Source organism: Saimiri boliviensis, chromosome 6 (genome assembly GCF_048565385.1).
Source record: "Saimiri boliviensis isolate mSaiBol1 chromosome 6, mSaiBol1.pri, whole genome shotgun sequence".
NCBI classification, from domain to species: domain Eukaryota; kingdom Metazoa; phylum Chordata; class Mammalia; order Primates; family Cebidae; genus Saimiri; species Saimiri boliviensis.
Window position 1 is genome coordinate 75,931,657 of NC_133454.1, and position 20,047 is coordinate 75,951,703.

General features: G+C 38.8%; 1 protein-coding gene and 1 pseudogene across 1 annotated transcript; both read right to left on the reverse strand.

Annotated features, from left to right (window-relative positions):
• Positions 1–986: 986 nt before the first annotated feature.
• Positions 987–2,694, reverse strand: LOC101039540 (olfactory receptor 52B2-like; annotated as a pseudogene).
• A 13,370-nt stretch (positions 2,695–16,064) lies between these two features.
• Positions 16,065–17,033, reverse strand: OR52B2 (olfactory receptor family 52 subfamily B member 2). The gene has a single exon (XM_003923343.3). The coding sequence runs from the start codon at positions 17,031–17,033 to the stop codon at positions 16,065–16,067; it is 969 nt and encodes a 322-aa protein (XP_003923392.1).
• Between the last annotated feature and the right edge of the window lie 3,014 nt (positions 17,034–20,047).

Consider the following 20,047-nt stretch of genomic DNA (forward strand, 5'->3'; position numbering starts at 1 on the left):
ACTTTGTATTTTTAGTAGAGATGGGGTTTTGCCATGTTGATCAGTCTGGTCTTGAACTCTTGACCTCAGGTGATCCACCCACACTGGCCTCCCAAAGGATTTTAAAATATAATAATGGTGATGATTCCTCACATATAAAATATAATCAATGCAAACCTTCATCTTTTTCAACAGCTTAGTGGGGTTCTTCCCCCCCCCCATTTCTTTTGAGATAGAATCTTGCTCTGTCACCCAGGCTGGACTGCAGTGGCGCTATCCCAGCTCACTGCAACCCCTGCCTTCCAGGTTCAAATGATTCTCCTGCCTCAGCCTCCCAAGCAGCTGGCATTACAGCCATGCGCCACCATATCTAACTAATTTTTTTTTCTATTTTTAGTAGAGATGGGGTTTCTCCATGTTGGCCAGGCTTGTCTCAAGCTCCTGGCCTCAAGTGATCCACCTGCCTTAGCCTCCCAAAGTGCTGGGATTACAGGTATGAGCCACCATTCTGGGCTGCTTCATGCTTTTAGAAGTATTTTTAAAATATTTATTACCCAGTTGATTTTTACAACAAACTTGTGATAATGACAGCAGTGATGTTGGAGATGATGATGATCATGACACAGCCTTGGAAGGTAAGCAGGAGGAGGCAGGAGAACCTCTGGAAATATTGAAACTCTCATGTAACCTAAGACATATTATGCAACAAACTTCAAGTTAAAATTATAGCTAACATTGAAATCCCACATAATGCTGGGCAATGTGCCAAGTAGTTTACATATTTAATTTAAACTTTACAAAAACTCTAGAGCATACATATAAGCAGTTCAACTTTACAGGTTAAAACTGAATTTTCAAAAGATGGGAACCTCTCCACGATTTTCCAAAATCAGGAAGTAAGGGAGCCAGGATTTGAATCCAAGTATAATTTATTCCAAAGTCCATGTGCTTTCTTCTACACCATAGTGCCTAAACTTGGGAACTTGCTTGGCAAGTTCTCTTTTCTCCTACTGGTAAGAGAAAACTATAAAAGGACAGTGAACTGTCTCAAGACTTCCCACAGCAGATAACATGTGAGCCATACCATCCCTGATTTGCTTGGTCTTTGCTCCATAGATGATGGGGTTAAGCATGGGGGGAATTAACACACAGAGATTTGCCAGAAGTATGTGGACATGATGGGGGATATTCTTTCCAAAGCGGTGAGTCAGGAAAGTAAAAAAAGACGGGATGAAGAAGAGGAGAATAACTCCAATGTGAGAACCACAGGTATTGAGAGCTTTGTGCTGGGCATCCTGGGAAGGAAGTCTAAACACAGCTTGGAGGATCAAAGTGTAGGAAACACCAATGAGTGCAACATCTACCAAAACCGATGCCATTGGCACTGAAAAGCCATACCAGATATTGACAGTTATGTCAGCACAAGCCAATCAGGCCACCCCAATGTGCTCACAGTATGAGTGGGGGATGACATTGGTCCGACAGTATGGCAGCCTCTTCAGCAGGAATATGATATGAAAAATTGTCCCAATGCTTTGTCCCCAGATGGCCAGGGTCATTTTTCCAATTACCATAGGAGTTAAGGTGGTAGTGTATCTCAAGGGAGCACAAATGGCCACATAACGGTCAAATGCCATGGCCAGCAGGATTCCTGACTCAGCCACAAAGGCAATATGAATGAAAAACATCTGAGTAATGCAGGCATCAAAGGCTATCTCCCTTGCATGAACCCAGAAGATAGCCAAGGCCTTGGGCACAGTGGTGGTGGACAGCAGGATATCAGTGCCAGCCAGCATGGATAAGAAGACAACATGGGTTCATGGAGGGTGCGTTCACTGAGGACAACAAGGATGAGGGCACCATTTCCCAAGACTGCAGTGAGGTACATAACGCAGAAAGGAATGAAAAGAAAGGTGTGGTATTGCTCCAGTCCTGGGATGCCAAGGAGAATTAACAGAGTGGGATGGAAGGTGGTGAGATTAGTACCAAACATGCCTTCTTTCAGAGTCTCTCTATGAAAACTAAAGAACAGGAATAATGTCGGTAAGCGGAGCCAGTTACAAGTTCCACTATAAGTTGAACATTAAACCATGGAATCAATCACTAATGCCTTGACTGAGAGTATATAATGTTATTCTTCCACTTCTCATATTATCATTGTAGATACAAATATAAACACAGGTTTCTGATCACATCTCAGCAATATCTAGAACCTGTACATACCTCCCCATTCTCATTGGCATGTTCCTGCTCAGGCTTTGATCATCATTCACCTGTTCTGCTGCGACAGTGTCCTAAACTAATCTGGTCTCCGTGTCTCCCAGCTTCCCAACCTCAACTCCTTCACGTTCATCAGCTATGTTGCAGTCTGGGTGGTATCCTCAAAACAAAAATCTTACTCTGTTTTCTCTTGTAATCCTTATGTGATTATTTATTGACTTATAAAGTCCAAAGTTTTCAAGCATGCAAAGCCCTCCGCAATCCCACTGTTATTTTATTCTCCAGCTTTAATTGCCTTTAGACCTAATAAACCTGAATTAGGTTACTTATGCTAACTATTCTCCACACAAAACCTGGGTTTCTAACTTTCATGACTTTTCTCAAATTTTTATCCTAACCTGGAACATATTTTTCTATCTTTACTGTTTGTTAAAGTCCTATTGATACTCTAATTCACAGCTTAAGTATTTATGACCAGGGAAGCCATTCCTAGGTTCAAATCCTAGGCTTCTGATTTTCTGATTATTGGCAAAAAATATTTTTTAACATCTCAGAAATTTAGCCTGATTTATGAAATTGAACCATCCATACTTATTTTGCAATAATTAATTTAAATACTTTCTGTAAACTGCACAGCATAGTGCTGGTAAGAGAAACACTAAACAAATGCTGGTTATTGCTATTACATGGATCAGTACAACTTAACAGACATGTTAGAAACCAATAAAAATAAATTTAGAATTCAAGATGTGATAAAGTAGCATTCAATTTAGTGGGGGAAAGGAAAGCCTATTCGGTTAATGGCTTTGGGATATTGGACTATATTATTTTTGTAAAAGAATAAAATTAGTTCCCACTTCACTCAGTAAACAGATAGATATTCCAGATTAATTAAAGATGTACATTTTTAAGATAAAACTATAAAAATACTTTTTAAACTTAAGTGAGGGTCTGAAGCATAAACACGATAAAATGTTTTTAGGGTCAGACTAAGATAAGAAAACCAAATTTCATAGAGAGTAGCCACTGGATGATGCAATTACGTAAAATGTAGTCAAGAATAAATAACAATTCTAGGAGAAAAAAGTCAAAACATGTAATATGCAAAAGGTTGATGTTCTTAAATCTAAAAGGTGGCATAATTGAAAAAGGAAAAATTAGAAAATGTGCAAAGAATCAAAATAGACAAGTCAATGCAAAAAACAGATGGCCAATATACATTTGAAAAGATGCTTGACCTTACAAAATTTCAAAAAAATGAAAATTAGCATCATCTTGAAATATCATAATTCTCTTATCATATTGGAAAACATAAGGAAAATAGCCCCCACTGCTGGTAGCAGGTAACTTAGTATAGTCATTTTAGAAAGTGATTTGACAATAGCTATTAAGAATTCTAATTGTTCAAATTATTTAATCTGACAATGTCACTTTTGGCATCTACCTGCTGAAATTACAGCATAAGAACATATAGCTATATCTATAAGGATATTCTTTGGTATACTGTTGCAACAGCAAAAGAAACTGTTAAAACTTCCATATCCATCAATAGGACAAGAAATAAATTATGGTACATGCATTACAATCAAATGTTTTGCTTCCATTAAAAATTAAAAAGTATTGATCATGGCATATAGTTTTTTTTTTATTATTGCATTTTAGGTTTTGGGATACATGTGAAGAACATGCAAGATTGTTGCAGAGGTACACACATGGCAGTGTGGTTTGCTGCCTTCCGTCCCCTCGCCTGTATCTGTCATTTCTCCCCATGCTATCTCTTCCCACCTCCCCACCCCCCATCCCTTCCCCATTTCCCCCCAACGGACGCCAGTGTGTAGTGCTCCCCTCCCTGTGTCCATGTGTTCTCATTGATCAACACCCGCCTATGAGTGAGAACATGCGGTGTTTGATTTTCTGCTCTTGTGTCAGTTTGCTGAGAATGATGGTTTCCAGGTTCATCCATATCCCTACAAAGGACGTGAACTCATCGTTTTTGATGGCTGCGTAATATTCCATGGTGTATATGTACCACATTTTCCCTATCCAGTCTATCATCGTTGGGCATTTGGGTTGGTTCCAGGTCTTTGCTATTGTAAACAGTGCTGCAATGAACATTCGTGTGCATGTGTCCTTATAGTAGAATGATTTATAATCCTTTGGATACATACCCAGTAATGGGATTGCTGGGTCAAATGGGATTTCTATTTTTAGGTCATTGAGGAATCGCCACACTGTCTTCCACAATGGTTGAATTAATTTACATTCCCACCAACAGTGTAAAAGTTTGTTTGTTTATTTGAAACAGAGTCTCACTCTGTTGCCCAGGCTAGTTAGAGTACAGTGGCATGATCTTGGCTCACTGCAACCTCTATTGCCTGGGTTCAAGCATTTCTCCTGCCTCAGACTCTTGAGTAGCTGGGACTACAGGTTCACACCACCAGGCCTGGCTAATTTTTGTATTTTTAGTAAAGAAGGGTTTGGCCATGCTGACCAGACTAGCCTTGAACTCCTGACCTTAGGTGATCTGCACACCTTGGCCTCCCAAAGTTCTGGGATTACAGGCATGAGCCTAGCAGCCTGTAGTTAAGTTTTAAAAAGCAAATTGAAGATTGAAACATGTAAGATAATTGTTTTTTCTGTCTATCAAGACACTTTGTATTATAAATAACAGAAAATGCAACTCGAATTTGGCCTCCCACAAAGGGGATGTCTTTGTGGGGGATCAGTCAGAGTGACAGGAAAAACTATAGGGAAAGGATGCAAACCTGAAAGGTCAGAAGGTTCTACAGAACCCCAGGGAAGAACAGCTGGAGGCAGCTGTTCTGTAACCCTGAGGCAGAGGGCAAGGAGTGGGTACAAGGAAGGGTAGGGGAATTTATCTTAAACAGGTTTGTCTACTTATGTTGTCCTAGAACTGACCTTTGATCATCTGCAACCTGAAGTTCCCTGAAAGGGGAACAATAAATGCTAATTACCTACAGGTTGTGTTTGCTCCAGGCTTTCGGCATTATGCCTGCACTGAATAAAAGCAAGCAGTTCCAGCGCTGCTCTCTGGCCACTAGAGCCAGACAGTCACCTAGCTGCCCTAACAGTGCATACCTGTATCTGAGTACTCATTACATCTGTAGGCCAGGGTCTGCAGGACAGACCTAGCATGTCTTTGCCCTGTATCTGAAAAATATACTCTAGTATCAGGTGTATCTAAAGATTCAAGACATCACTGGGGGCTCCATTTCTCTGTAACTCTCTCAGACTTTCAGGTGTTGACTGTCCTAGGACCAAAAATAAGGTGAGATGAGTGAGACACTTACCTTGAACGCAAAATTTAAGTGAGTACCAAAAAAACATAGTAAGCAAGATAAATACTTTAATATGTTTTTAAATGAAAATTAATGCCAAAAAATTCACAATGAACATAATATCAAATTTTTAAATAAAGATAGGAGCTGACAGTGCTATATACTGAGCTATTGTTTGGAGTCTGAAGCACTTATAAATGTTTTTGTGTATTATTAATGGCTAATTTGTTTCAATAATTTTATTTTGAATATATTCATGATTTTCCCATTAAAGCCAGTAAAAATTTTTAAAATTCTGATTTTTATATAAATAAAATATTTAAACTTATACTAATGTGAGTTTTAATATACTTACTTTCAAATATTTCAATATATTTAAACTACTTTAATATTCTAGGAAAAACTAACCCTAGTTCCAGCCCTGCATAGGAGAAATGTCTGCAGGAGTTCAAGATGTCAAGATGCACACAATAGATATTGTGTACACTGTCCAGACAATTGTGAAGATCTTGTCTGAATCAACAGTTTATTGGATTTATTTCAGGAAAACCTAAAAATCCCAGGAACCAAACATTTATTCCCTGCCACAAAACTTACCCCAGTTGAAGAGAAAGTTATTCTCCAACATAGGGAAGGAGCTGCCAGATGCACACTCTGGAGTGAAACAGGGCAGTATTTGTACCTCATCCTCAGGAATCCCTGGAGTGAGGAGTCAGCTTCTACCCTGCTTGGTCTTTAGGGAGTGTTTAGACAGAAGCGGACTCCAGCAGCCAGTCTCCAGTGATCACTGCCTCAGGAACCACAGAGGATGGGTAATCTAGCTGTCCTTCCTGCAGCACTCCATTCATACTGTGTTTTTAATGACTCCATATCACTGAGTAACATATAAATACAAAATGGATTAGAGTTGCTACTAGTTAATACGTAGACTATTAGAGCCCAAGCTATACCTGCTAGACTTCAATATACATATAAACGTGTGGAGAGATAGAAGAAATAGTAAGTCAAAAGGAGCTAAGTGTATGAGTGTGTGTGTGTGTGTGTGTGTGTGTGTAAATGATTCCAGTTATAAAACTAGATAATATTTAACAAGGGTTCAGAGGTCAACAACCTCACCAATACTTCAATCCATAAATATACATATGGATGCTCTATGCTAGATATTGGAACTATAATGATGAGGAAGACATATTCTCTGCCCTCATAGAACTCAAGTTTTGGTGGTTTCATAACTAGAGTCATGAACATTTAGTTGAGATGATAAATGTCATTGATGTGGAGACCAAGAAGATAAGGTGATTACCTCTGATTTGGGGGGATCAGTGAAGACTTCAAAGAAGAATCAATACCAGTACTCTACCCTTTGCCATATGAGTGACCTTGACTACTTATCTTCTCTTTGCCTTGAGTACCTCTGTGTATTAATCAGAGATAATAGTAGCATTATCTAATGGGGTTGTATGAGAATTAAATGAGATAATGCGGCAGAGAACCGAACATGGTTTCTAGCATAGAGTCATCTCTTAATAAATATGAGTCGTTGAGAGAAGAAGAGCAAGATGGTCAAGTAGAAGCCTCCACTGAGTGTCCCCCAAAAAGAACACCAAATTTAACAACTATTTACACAGAAAAACACGGCTTCAAAAGAACCAAATATCAGGTGAACAATCACAGTGCCTGGTTTTAACTTTGTATCATTGGAAGAGGCACTAAAGAGGGTAGGAAAAACAGTCTTGAATCACTGATGCCACCCCTTCCCGACCTCCCAGCAGTGGCAACATGACACAGAGAATCTGTGTACTTCTGGGAGAAAGAGTGCAGTGATTGTGGGATTTTGCATTGGAACTCAGTGCTGCCCTGTCATAGCAGAAAGCAAAACTAGGCTGAACTCAGCCAACATCCACAGAGGGAGCATTTAGACAAGCCCTAGCCATAGCTGAATTGCCCATGTCAGCAACTGGAAATTGAGTTTCAGCAAGTTTCACCACAAGCTAAAGTTCTCTGGGGTCCTAAATAAATTTGAAAGGCAGTCTAGGGCACCAGGACTGCAACTCACAGGTAAGTTCTAGTGCTGTGCTGGGCTCAGAGCTAGTAGACATGAAAGGCACGAGATCTAGTGAGACACCAGCTGAGGTGACTAAGGGAATGTTCATGCCACCCCAAGCCCAGGCAGCACAGCTCACAGAAATGAAAGTGACTCCCTTCTGGTTGAGGAGAGGAGAGAGAAGTGTAAAGAGGACTTTGTCTTGCAACTTGGATACCAGTTTAGCCACAGTTGGATACGACACCAGGCAGAGTCATGAAGTCCTCATTCCAGGCCTTAACTCCCAAATGACATTTCTAGACACACCCAGGGCTAGAAGGGAACCCACCATCCTGAAAGGAAAGACAAAGTCCTGGCAGGATTCATCACCTGCTGACTAAAGAGCTTTTAGTCTCTGAATAATCAGCAGCACTACACAGGTAGTACCACAATAGTAGCCATGGACTTCAGATGAGACTCTGAGATGTGCTGGCTTCAGATGAGACCCAGCACCTTCCTATCTGTGGTGGCTATAGTGAGAGATTCCTTCTGCTTGAGAAAGCAGAGGGAAAAAGTAAAGGGGACTTTGTCATGCATCTTACGTACCAGCTCAACCACAGTTCTAGGTCTTAACTCTTAGAGAGCATTTCTGGATCTGTGCTTGGAAAAAGTGGAGCCCACTACCCTGAAGGGTGAGTCCCAGGTCTGGCAGCATTCACCATAAGCTGAATGAAGAGTCCTGAGTCTTAAGTAAATATCAGTAATATCTTGGCATTACTCCTTATGGGCCATGGGATGGTAGCAATGGGAAGAGGCTATTCTGCCATGGAAAGAAAAGAGTGAAATCGTCCCTTTTCTTCCCTGGTATCTTGTGAGTTGAGTGCCAACATAGCTGCAAAGAATAAAGTACCAGGTAGATTTACAAGGTCTTTTACTATAGTCCCTGGCTCTTAGACAGCATTTCTGGACTTGTCCAGGCCCTGGGGTAACTCATCGCCCTGAAGGGAAGGACACAAGACTGGCCGGCTTCACTGCATGCTGATCGTAGACCCCTAAGGCTTTAAGCAAACACAAGTGGTAGCCAGGTAGTAAATAAGTGAAAATAACAAGAGTCTCTGCCTAATAATCCAAATAATTCTTCTGGATATTATTTAAGACGGACAATGTGGTACTTCTACAAGTATGCAAAACACCAGTGTTACTAGGCTTAGAGTGTCTACTAATGCAGATACAGCTTAGATCAAAACACCCAAGTCTCTCCTTTTACTGAAGCAGTGAAAAAGACCAAAAAATAAAACACCCCAGTCCCTTGTAATAGCTGGAAAGTCATCCCAAGAAGGACGGTTAAAAACAAGCTCAAACTGTGAAGATTACAATAAATACCTAACTCTTCAATGCCCAAACACTGACAAACATCCACAAGTATCAAGATGATCCAGGAAAACATGACATCATCAAGCAAACTAAATAAGGCCCATGGGACCAATCCTGGAGAAACAGAGATATGTGACCTTTCAGACAGAGAATTCAAAACAGCTATTTTGACGAAAATCAAAGAAGTTCAACATAGAGAACAAATTCAGAATCCTATCAGACAAAATTATCAAAGAGATTGAAATAGTTTAAAAGAATGACTCAGAAATTCTGGAGTTTAAAAAAATGCAACCGACATACTGAAGAATGCATCAGTTTCCTAACAGCAGAACTGATCAGGCAGAAGAAAAAACTAGTGAGCTTGAAGAAAGACTTTAAAAATACACAGAGGAGATAAAAGAAAAAACAATAGAAAAGAATGAAGCGCACCTACAAAATCTAGATAATAGCCTCAAAATCGCAAAATTGAGTCCCTGGCCTTAAAAAGGAGATAGAGATATAGATAGGAGTAGAAAGTTTATGCAATGGGATAATAAGAGAACTTCTCAGACCTAGAGAAAGATATGATTATTCAAGTATAAGGTTACAGAACACCCAGCAGATTTAACCCAAAGAAGACTACCTCAGGACATTTAATAATCAAACTCCCAAAGGTCAAAGATAAAGAAAGTTATGGTGATCATTAAAAAATTAGGAGACAACAGATGCTGTAGAGAATGTGGAGAAATAGGAATGCTTTTACACTGTTGGTGGCAGTGTCAATTAATTCAACCATTGTGGAAGACAGTGTGGTGATTCCTGAAGGATATAGAAATAGAAATACCACTTGGTCCAGCAATCCCATTACTAGGTATATACCCAAAAGATTATAAATCATTCTATTATAAAGACATATACATATGTATGTTTATTGTGGAACTGTTCAAAATAGCAAAGACATGGAACCAACCCGAATGCCCACCAATGATAAACTGGATAAAGAAAATATGGCACATATACACCATGGAATATTATGCAGCCATAAAAAAGTATGAATTCATGTCCTTTTTAAGGACATGAGTTGCAGGAGTAAGTTCTTACTTATCAATAATAACTTTGAATGTAAATGGGCTAAACTCTCCAATTAAAAGACACAGAATGGCTAAATTAATTCAAAAATCAACAATAATCTGTTGCCTACAAGAAACACAGTTCACCAATAAATATACAGAGACTGAAAATAATGGGATGGGAAAAGATTTATATCAGACAAAATAGATTTCAAGGCTAAAACTGTAAGAGACAAAGGAGGTCATTATATAATGATAAAAAGTTCAGTTCAGCAAGAGAATATAACAATTTAAAATATATATGCACCTTATACTGGAGCACCCAGATATGTAAAGTAAATATTATTTGAGCTAAAGAGAGGGATGGGCCCCAATACAATAATAGCTGGAGACTTTGACACCCCACTTTCAGCATTATCCAGACAGAAAATCAACAAAGAAATATTGGACTTAATCTGCACTATACAGCAAACATCACCCAGTACATATTTACAGAACATTTCATCTAATGGCTGTAGAATACACATTCTTCTCCTTAGCACATAGATCATTCTAAAGGATAGGCCATAAGTCAGATTATGAAACAAGTATTAAAACATTTAAAAAAAAAAAAAGAAACAATACTAAGCATCTTCTCTGACAAAAATGGAATAAAATTAGAAATCACTAACACAAGGAATTTTGGAAACTATAAAGACACATAGACATTAAACAACATGTTTCTGAACAACCAGTGAATTAATGAAGAGATTAAGGAGAAAAGTCAAAATTTTCTTGAAACAAATGATAGTGGAAATACAACTTATCAAAATCTGTATCATAAGGAAAAAGCAGTACTAACAGCGAAATTTAAAGGTAAAAGTGCCTACATCAAAAAAGAAGAAAAACTTCAAATAAACAACCTAATGAGGCATCTTAAAGAACTGGAAAAGCAAGAGCAAACCAAACCCAAAATTAGCAGAAGAAAAGGAATAATAAAGATCAGAGTACAATTATATGAATTTGAAATTAAGAAAATATAAAAGATAAATGAAACAAAAATTTGTCTTTTGAAAACATAAACAAAATTGACAAACCTTTAACTAGTCTAAATAAAAAAGAGAGAAGATTCAAATAAATAAAATCAGAGATGAAAAAGGACACATTATAAAAACTGATACTGCAGAAATGTAAAGGATCATTAGTGGCTACTATAAGTAACTACATGACAATAAATTAGAAAATCTAGAAGAAATAAATAAATTCCTAAACACATACAACCTACCAAGATTGAACCATGAAGCGATCTAAAGCATGAACAGACCAATAACAACTAACACGATTGAAGCCATGATAAAAAGTCTTCCAAAAAAAAAAAAAAAAAAAAAAACCTTGGGGCCTGATGGCTTCACTGCTGAATTCTAGCAAGCATTTAAAGAAAGAAAAAAAAATACCAATTTTACTCAAACTATTCCAAAAAATAGAGAAAGAGGGAATACTTCCAAACTCATTATATGAAGCCATTATTACCCTTATGCCAATACCAAAGACACATCAAAAAAGAAACTATAGGTCAATACCACTGATGAATACTGATGCAAAAATTCTCAATGAAATACTAACAGACTAATTTCAACAGTGCATTGAAAAGATCATTCATCATGACCAAGTGGATTTATCTCAGGAATACCAGGATGGTTCAACATATGTGAATCCATCACTGTGATACATCATATCAACAGAATGAAGGACAAAAACCCTATTATTATTTCAACTGATGCTGAAGAAACATTTGACTAAGTTCAACCTCCCTTCATGATAAAACTCTCAGAAAACTGGGGATAGAAGGAACATATCTCAACATACTAAATGCCATATTCAGTGGACTCACAGCTAATACTGTACTGAATGAAGAAAAAATAAAAGCCTTTCTTCTAAGATCTGGAAACTGACAATAATATCCACTTTCTCTACTGTTATTCAACATCATACTGGGAATCCTAGCAAGAGCAATAAGATAAGAGAAAAAAATAAAGGGCTTCTATATTAGAAAAGAAGAAGTCAAATTATCCTTGTTTGCAGGTGATATGATTTTATATTTGGAAAACCTAATGATTTCACTGAAAAACTATTCAAACTGATAAACAATTCAGTAAAGGTGCAGGATACAATACGGAGATACAATAATCAGTAGCATTTCTATATGCCACCGGTAAACAATCTCAAGAAAAAAAATCGGGAAAGCAATGCCATGTATAACAGCTACAGGTAAAATAAAATATCTAGGAATTAACCAAGAATTAGAGGATTTCTGCAATGAAAACTATAAAACATTGATGAAAGAAATTAAAGAAGGCACACAAAAAAATGGAAAGATATTTGATGTTCATAGATTGGAAGAATCACTATTGTTAAAATGTCCATACTACCTAAAATAATCTACAGATTCAATGCAATCTCTATCAAAATACCAAAGACATGCTTCACAGAAATAAAAAAAAAAAAAACCTAAAATATACATGTAACCACAAAAGATCCAGAATAGCCAAAGCTGTACTGAGCAAAAAGAACGGAACTGGAGGAATCACATTACCTGACTTTAAATCATACTACAGAGCTATAGTAACCAAAATGGCATGGTACCGGCATAAAAACAGGTACTTGGAGCAATAGAACAGAATAAAGAACCCAGAAACAAATCCATACATCTACAGTGAACTCACATTCAACAAAGGTGCCAAAAACATACACTAGGGAAAGGACAATCTCTTCAACAGATAGTTTTCTTCAATAAATAGAGGGAAAACTGGATATCCATATACAGAAGAATAAAACTAAACCACTCTCTCTTGTTATAAACAAAATTCAAAATAAAATGGATTAAAGACTTAAATCTAAAACCTCAAACTATAAAACTACTAAAATCAAACAATGGGAAAACATTCCAGGACACTGGAGTAGGCAAAGATTTCTTGAGTTTTACTCCAAAAGCACAAGCAACCAAAGCAAAAATTGACAAATGTGACCACATTAAGTTCAAAAGCTTCTACACAGCAAAGGAAACAACAAAGTGAAGAGACAACCCAAAGAATGAGAGAAGATATTTGCAAACTATGTATCTGATGATGTATTGAAAACTAAAACATATCAGAAGCTCAAACCACTCCATTAAAAAATCAAATAATGTGATCAAAAAATGGGCAAAATATCTGAATAGACATTTCTCAAAACATACCAATGGCAAACAAGTATATGAAAAGGTGTTCAACATCACTGATCATCAGAAAAATGCAAATCAACACTACAACGAGATAACATCTCCCCCCAGTTAAAATGGCTTTTATTCAAAAGACAGGCAATATCAAATCATGGAGACAATGTGAAGAAAAGGGAACCCTCATACACTGTTAGCAGGGATGTAAATTAGTACAACCACTATGAAGAACAGTTTAGAGATTCCTCAAAAAACTGAAAATTGAGCTATCATATGATCCAGCAATCCCACTCCTATATATGCCCAGAAGAAAGGAAATCAATATATTGAAGAGATATCTGCACTCCCATGTTTATTGCAACACTATTCACAATAGCCAAGATTTGGAAGCAACCTAAGTGTCCATCAACAGATGAATAGATAAAGAAAATGTGGTACATATACACAATGGAGTGTTATTAAGCCATAAAAATGATCCTGTCATTTGCAATAGCATCGATGGAACTGCAGGTTATTATGTTAAGTGAAATAAGCCAGGCACAGAAGGACAACCTTAGCATGTTTTCATGCAGGAGCTAAAAATTAAAACAATTGAATTCATGGAGACAGCGAATAAAGATGGTTACCAGAGGCTGGGAAGAGAGTGGGGATGGTTAATGGATTAAAAAAAAAAAAATAGAATGAATAAGACCTAGTATTTGCTAACACAACAGGGTGACTATAGTCAGTAATAATTTAATTACACTTTTTAAAATAACTAAGAGTATAATTGGGCCAGTCACAGTGGCTCACACCTGTAATCCCAGCACTTTGAGAGGCCGAGACAGGCAGATCACAAGATCAGGAGATTGAGACTATCCTGGCTAACTTGGTGAAACCCCATCTCTACTAAAAAATACAAAAAATTAGTTGGGCATGGTGGCACATGCCTGTAGTCCCAGCTACTCAGGAGGCTGAGACAGGAGAATCACTTTAACACGGGAGGTGAAGGTTGCAGTGAGCCCAAATCACGCCACTTCACTCCAGCCTGGGCGACAGAGCAAGACTCCGTCTCAAACAAACAAAAATTTACTCATATCTGACATCTACTGCTACAGAATATTCTGTGGAAAATCCTCTGTAGGTAATGAAAAACCTCCAAAGTATTAAACAGAAAATGGCTTGATTTGCTCTGTCTTTTAGAACATTTAATATAGTCATTTCATAGTTTAGGCTAAAGTGTAAAAGATTGAAACTATTGAGCTCAATTAAGAAAGTAATACAATATCTGAAGTGAAAGATGAGAAAAGTAATGAGCAATTGGTAGAGGCTATGTTGAAAAGACTAATGATACTAATAAGTATTAGCAAAATACTTCTCAGAAACCATGAGCTAAGGATTATGTTAAATATAGTCATAAGGTTTACTTTATTTAATCTTCTAAATAACCCTGTGAAGGTAACCTCTAAGGTACCCATTTTGTAGATTTAGAAATTGAGGACTAAAAATGTTCAATGAACTGTGCAAGTTCACACAGCTAGAAAATGATGGTGACAAGACTTGAGTCCTGATATGAGTCCAAATACTATCCACATACTTATTTAGTGGCACTATCAATATATTATCAACCAATAACTTTTGATTATCAGCCCTAAGAGGAGGAAGTTGAAAAAGACTATAGGGTTTCCAGCTCAGTGAAGGTGATGGGATCATCATAATCTAGTTCCCAAGAAATGAAATGTAGAAAGAAAAGTGGAGTGGGAGTTATACATCCTAGGAGGAATAACCAGTTAATAGATGGATTTGTGTGTTTCACACTCAAAAGAGAGTTTTAGGTGAGAGAGAGGGATGTGGGACTCATCAGTGTTGGTGGTAAAGAAATGAGTATACATGACCTTTTCTGGAAAAACATGAAAAAATGAGGGGCGAGACTGTGAATCCCAAGAGAGTACTCCAATTTTGGCAACCTGGCCATGAATAATATGCTATAATTCCTAATTCTGGGTCTGGTCAAAAACCAGATGTAAGAGAGAATCAAGAGTAACCTGTTTCCTCCTACTTTGTCTGTTCCTGGACTCTTGAGTTATAGCAGAGGGAACTACTGCAAATCAGCAGTTGATTTGCCTTAATTATGCCAAACTGCCTTCATGAGGAGATGGTTTACTAATCACTGATTTTGTGGACTAATTTAGCTGGTCATTTCAGTATACTATAAAGATGCCCGTTATGACCTCAAGGAGATAATTGTGCTCCCAATCATTTTTCAAACATTTAGTATGTGTCAGGCATTCTGTAATGCATTGGGGGTACAAATATGAATAATATACACTCTTCTGATTTCAAGGAGTTTACAGTCAACTGAGGGTACAAATAAACGAACAATTCGTTACATTACAACTTATCGTGCACATTTGGAGATTTGTACAAGATGCACTAGACATGCAAAGATAGGACCCTTGACTTGCCTGGAGAAATTAGAAAAGAATTCTCAGGGAAGGCAGTTCTTGAACTAAAATTTGAAGGAGAGGAAGTTTTTCCAGATGGTTAAAGGATCAATGCACATTTGGGATTTTTTTTTTTTAATTAAAACTCCTTCAGATAGTAAATATAAAATTATTTTTATCCACTTCTTCATAACCTCATTTCATGTGGTATTCAGCTCCCTGTGCTTCTGGCATCTATCTAGTCTACTGAGGGTACGAAAGCTTCATATTAGAGGCATGTACACTTAGTTATTATTTCTGGGTCGTAGAGAGGAATGTGTAAAGAGGTTAGAGAAAACAAACAGGAGAAGGAGGAAGAATTTTAAGAAAAGAAAGGAAAGTGGGGGGCAGGAAGGATGATGAAATAGAAAGAAGAGGAAGAAAAGCCTTCTCAGTCCAGGAAATCTCTGTATTTCACATCTAGCTTCCTTGAAGGAGCTGGACATGAAGATTCATGAGGATCCATCAGCCCAGGGGGGAGGTACAGCACCAAGTCTTGATGTCAAAGAACCAGTGGGCTATACCCTCACGTATCTGCTTAGTCTTCACACCATAGACAATGGGGTTCAGCATTGGTGGTACCACCACATAAAGATTGGCCAGCAAGATATGGACATGTTGAGGAATGTTATGCCCAAAACGGTGGGTCAATAAGGTAAAGAAGGATGGAACATAAAACATGAGGATGACACAGAGGTGGGAGCCACAAGTGCTGAGGGCCTTGTGCCGAGCATCCTGGGAGGGCAAACGAAACACTGCTCGGAGGATCCGTGAGTAAGACACAGTAATGAGGATCACGTCCAAGATGACCATGACAATGGGCACTGAGAAGCCATACCAGATGTTAACAGTGATGTCAGCACAGGCTAAACGAGCCACTCCAATATGCTCACAGTAGGAATGAGGAACAATGTTGGTTCGGCAGAAGGGCAGCCGTTTCAGCAAGAATATAACTGGGAAGATGATGCAGAAGCTTCGGGTGATGATGGCCAGAGCAATCCTTCCCACAACAGGCCATGTTAGCACTGTTGTATATCTCAGTGGGGCACAAATGGCCACAAAGCGGTCAAAGGCCATGGCTAACAGGATAGCTGACTCCCCCACAAACATCATATGAACAAAGAAGACTTGGGTGACACAAGCATCAAAAGCAATGTTATGGGCATGGAGCCAAAAGATGGCTAGGGCCTTGGGTACAGTGGTGGTGGACAGCAGGATATCCGTGACGGCCAGCATGGAGAGGAAAAAATACATGGGCTCATGAAGGTTACGTTCCATGATGATAACCACTATCAGGATGCTGTTTCCCAGGACCGCAGTGATGTAAATGAGGCAAAGAGGTATTGACAGCCAAATGTGATAAGCCTCCCACCCAGGAATGCCAAGTAGGACAAAAACTGCAGGCTGGAAGACGGTAAGATTGGTGTAACTCATGATGCACTCTATGGTCCTCTACGGCGACTGAGAAGCTGATGAGTCCACTGAAAGTGATAGAAATGGAAAGCACTCTTGAATATGTATAAATATCATAAAAGACAGCATGAATTTCTAAATTGCTGGACTTTCCAGGGTCAAGTTCTCCCAGAGAATGTTCACTTAGGTGTAGGAATGGCTTCTGGACCATGATGTTTCCTTTGCATATAGAGTTTCTGTGGCAATAATGCTTCAGGTACCAACAGAGGCAGCAGCACCTGCCTCCAACCACCCTGCCCCCAGAGTTTGGCCCCACCCTCCCTTTCTGAACTCATTCTACTATTTCCACACAAGTAGCATTTTCCACCTACCTGTGTTATACTTGTCCCTTGCCCCAAGACTTTACTCTACATTTACCTTTAATTTTCCTCCCCTTCTACTTCTGTTTATCAAAATTTTAACCTTAAAATAACTCCTTAAGACATACCACTTTGTAATGGCCTGTATTCATAGCAATATATCTCCTTCCTGAAAACCTATTAACTAAACTATATTTTAACTTTGTTACATTTAATCCTATTAAATTTATCTGGCTATTGCCTTGAACATTTCACAGGACACTAGCACTTGTGGCTCCCTGTGCAAGGAGGTAGAGTATCAAGTGGGAATCCAGAGGAAGCCTAGAGGGGTACATTTCCCCACTCTGATCCAGATTGATCTCTTTCCCAATGCAGTGAGCAATGGGGCAGCCAATGAAACAGAGACAGGCAATTTTCATCACCAGCTCCTCATAGACTTCTCATACTCCCCCCAAATAGTTCTACACAGGATGCTCCTGGTTATGTCTGAGTTTCATTATCTATAGATGTCCACCATGAAAATGATTCTGAGCAAAAGAAATCAATATATTGCCCACCTGTAGCCTCTGCTGACTCTGCTAATACTGCCCTTCTTTCCACCCCACTGTTCCCTAACCCTCAGAAAGAACCATTTTCCCTGCTGCCAAGAAGCGTTAAGTAAAGAGTCCTTCTTGGCTTTCCTGCCACTCAGGTAATATTTGTTTCCTTATGAAACCCTGAACTATCTATCAGCTATTAGGACTAGGGAAAGAATGTGTGATTAAGAATCTAGAAGGAAACATGAAGAAAAGGAACCACAGACAGTAAAGAGAGAATCAGGAGTATAAATGTACCAAATAAACACTAGATTGATCTTCTGATAACGGTATTCAGAGGGCCGCAAAGAAGAGATGCAAAGGAATAAAATCCTCAGTTTAGGAGTCCGTCCATCTCCCTGCCTCTATGCAAATGAACTTGCTCAGAGCATGGTGGACTACAGGGAGGGAACAATGGGACTCCAGATGGCTACAAGGAAAGGAACAGAGCCAGATCCAGACAAGTAAAGGTCGCGGGCAGGCTAATAATTTGACATCACTCAAGCCAGTATTATTATTATTATTATTATTATTTTTTTTTTGAGACGGAGTTTCACTCTTGTTACCCCGGCTGGAGTGGAATAGCACAGTCTCGGCTCACCGCAACCTCCGCCTCCTGGGTTCAGGCAATTCTCCTGCCTCAGCCTCCTGAGTAGCTGGGATTACAGGCACGGGCCACCATGCCCAGCTAATTTTTTGTATTTTTAGTAGAGACAGGGTTTCACCATGTTGACCAGGATGGTCTCGATCTCTTGACCTCGTGATCCACCCGCCTTGGCCTCCCAAACTGCTGGGATTACAGGCTTGAGCCACCGCATCTGGCCCATATTTTAAATATTTGGGTCAGGCATAGTGTCTCACACCTGTAATCCCAGCACTTTGGGAGGCCAAGGCAGGAGGATCACTTGAAGTCAGATATTCAAGACCTGCCTGGGTAACATAGCAAGATGCTGTCTGTACAAAACAATTTAAAAATTAGCCAGGCATGATGGCACACACCTGTAGTCCCAGCTACTTAGTAAGCTGAGGCAGGAGGATCTCTTGAGCCCAGGAGTTTGGGGCTGCAGTGAGTGAGATATGATGGCAACACTGCACTCCAGTCTAGGTGACAGAGCAAGACTGTGTCTCTTTAAAATATATATATGTATAGTATATATATGTATGTGTATATATATGTATATATATAGTAAATATAATATATATCCTAAATATACATACATATTATATATATACGTACGTGTGTGTGTGTGTGTGTGTGTGTATGTTCAACTTCTACTTAGAAGAGAGGCTGAGCTTTGCTGGAATGAGCACAGAGAAGTCATTAGTAGCATTGCTCTGCCTCCTCTATTTTAAAGTATTGAACTCAAATTTATATAAGCAAAAGCCCCCCAAAAAACAAATTCATTTTCCTTAGGAGGAAATTTATTGGACATTTATTTTCTCACAACTTTCCCAACCCCTCCAGTTATTAACGTATTCCTTCTCAATAAAACAGTAAGATACCTGATACACGTCCTTGTAAAAACAACTTCTGCTCTCTGCTTATGACTCTGTGATGTTTTAACACCCCAACAGCGAGATATCAAGGCAGGTGGAGAGCTGGGCAGTGAGGCCTCCATGCCTGTTAATGAGTTTCTGCGAAGGAGGTTACTGCAGGTGGAAAGAAGGACTTTCATTTCATTCAGTGACTTCTTAGAGCTCCATCAAAGCCCTGCTGCTTCTCTGTCAAGCACCTTTGGAGAGTTTGAGCCTCATTTAGGAAAGAGTTAATGGTGAGAAGAAAAGAAACTCAGGAAAAAAAGAGGCATAATCCAACGTCTCACAGAAGTACCTCTCAGAGCTCCCAAGAGAACATCCAGCTGAGCAAGGAAAAAAAGCCAGAACAGCAGAGATGGGGCAAGAAGCCAAGCTGGCTGGGAAAGAATACAACAAAGAAGGTGCAGACATTGAGTTCTGGGGCCAGACTTTCTGCATTCACTTCCCAGTTCTTCCTGAACTAACTAGATCTTGGGGGAGTCACTTTGCTTCTGCATGCCTCAGTATTTTTAATTGGAAGATGTGAGTAAAGAAAAAAAACTTCACGTGGTAATTGTGAGGATTA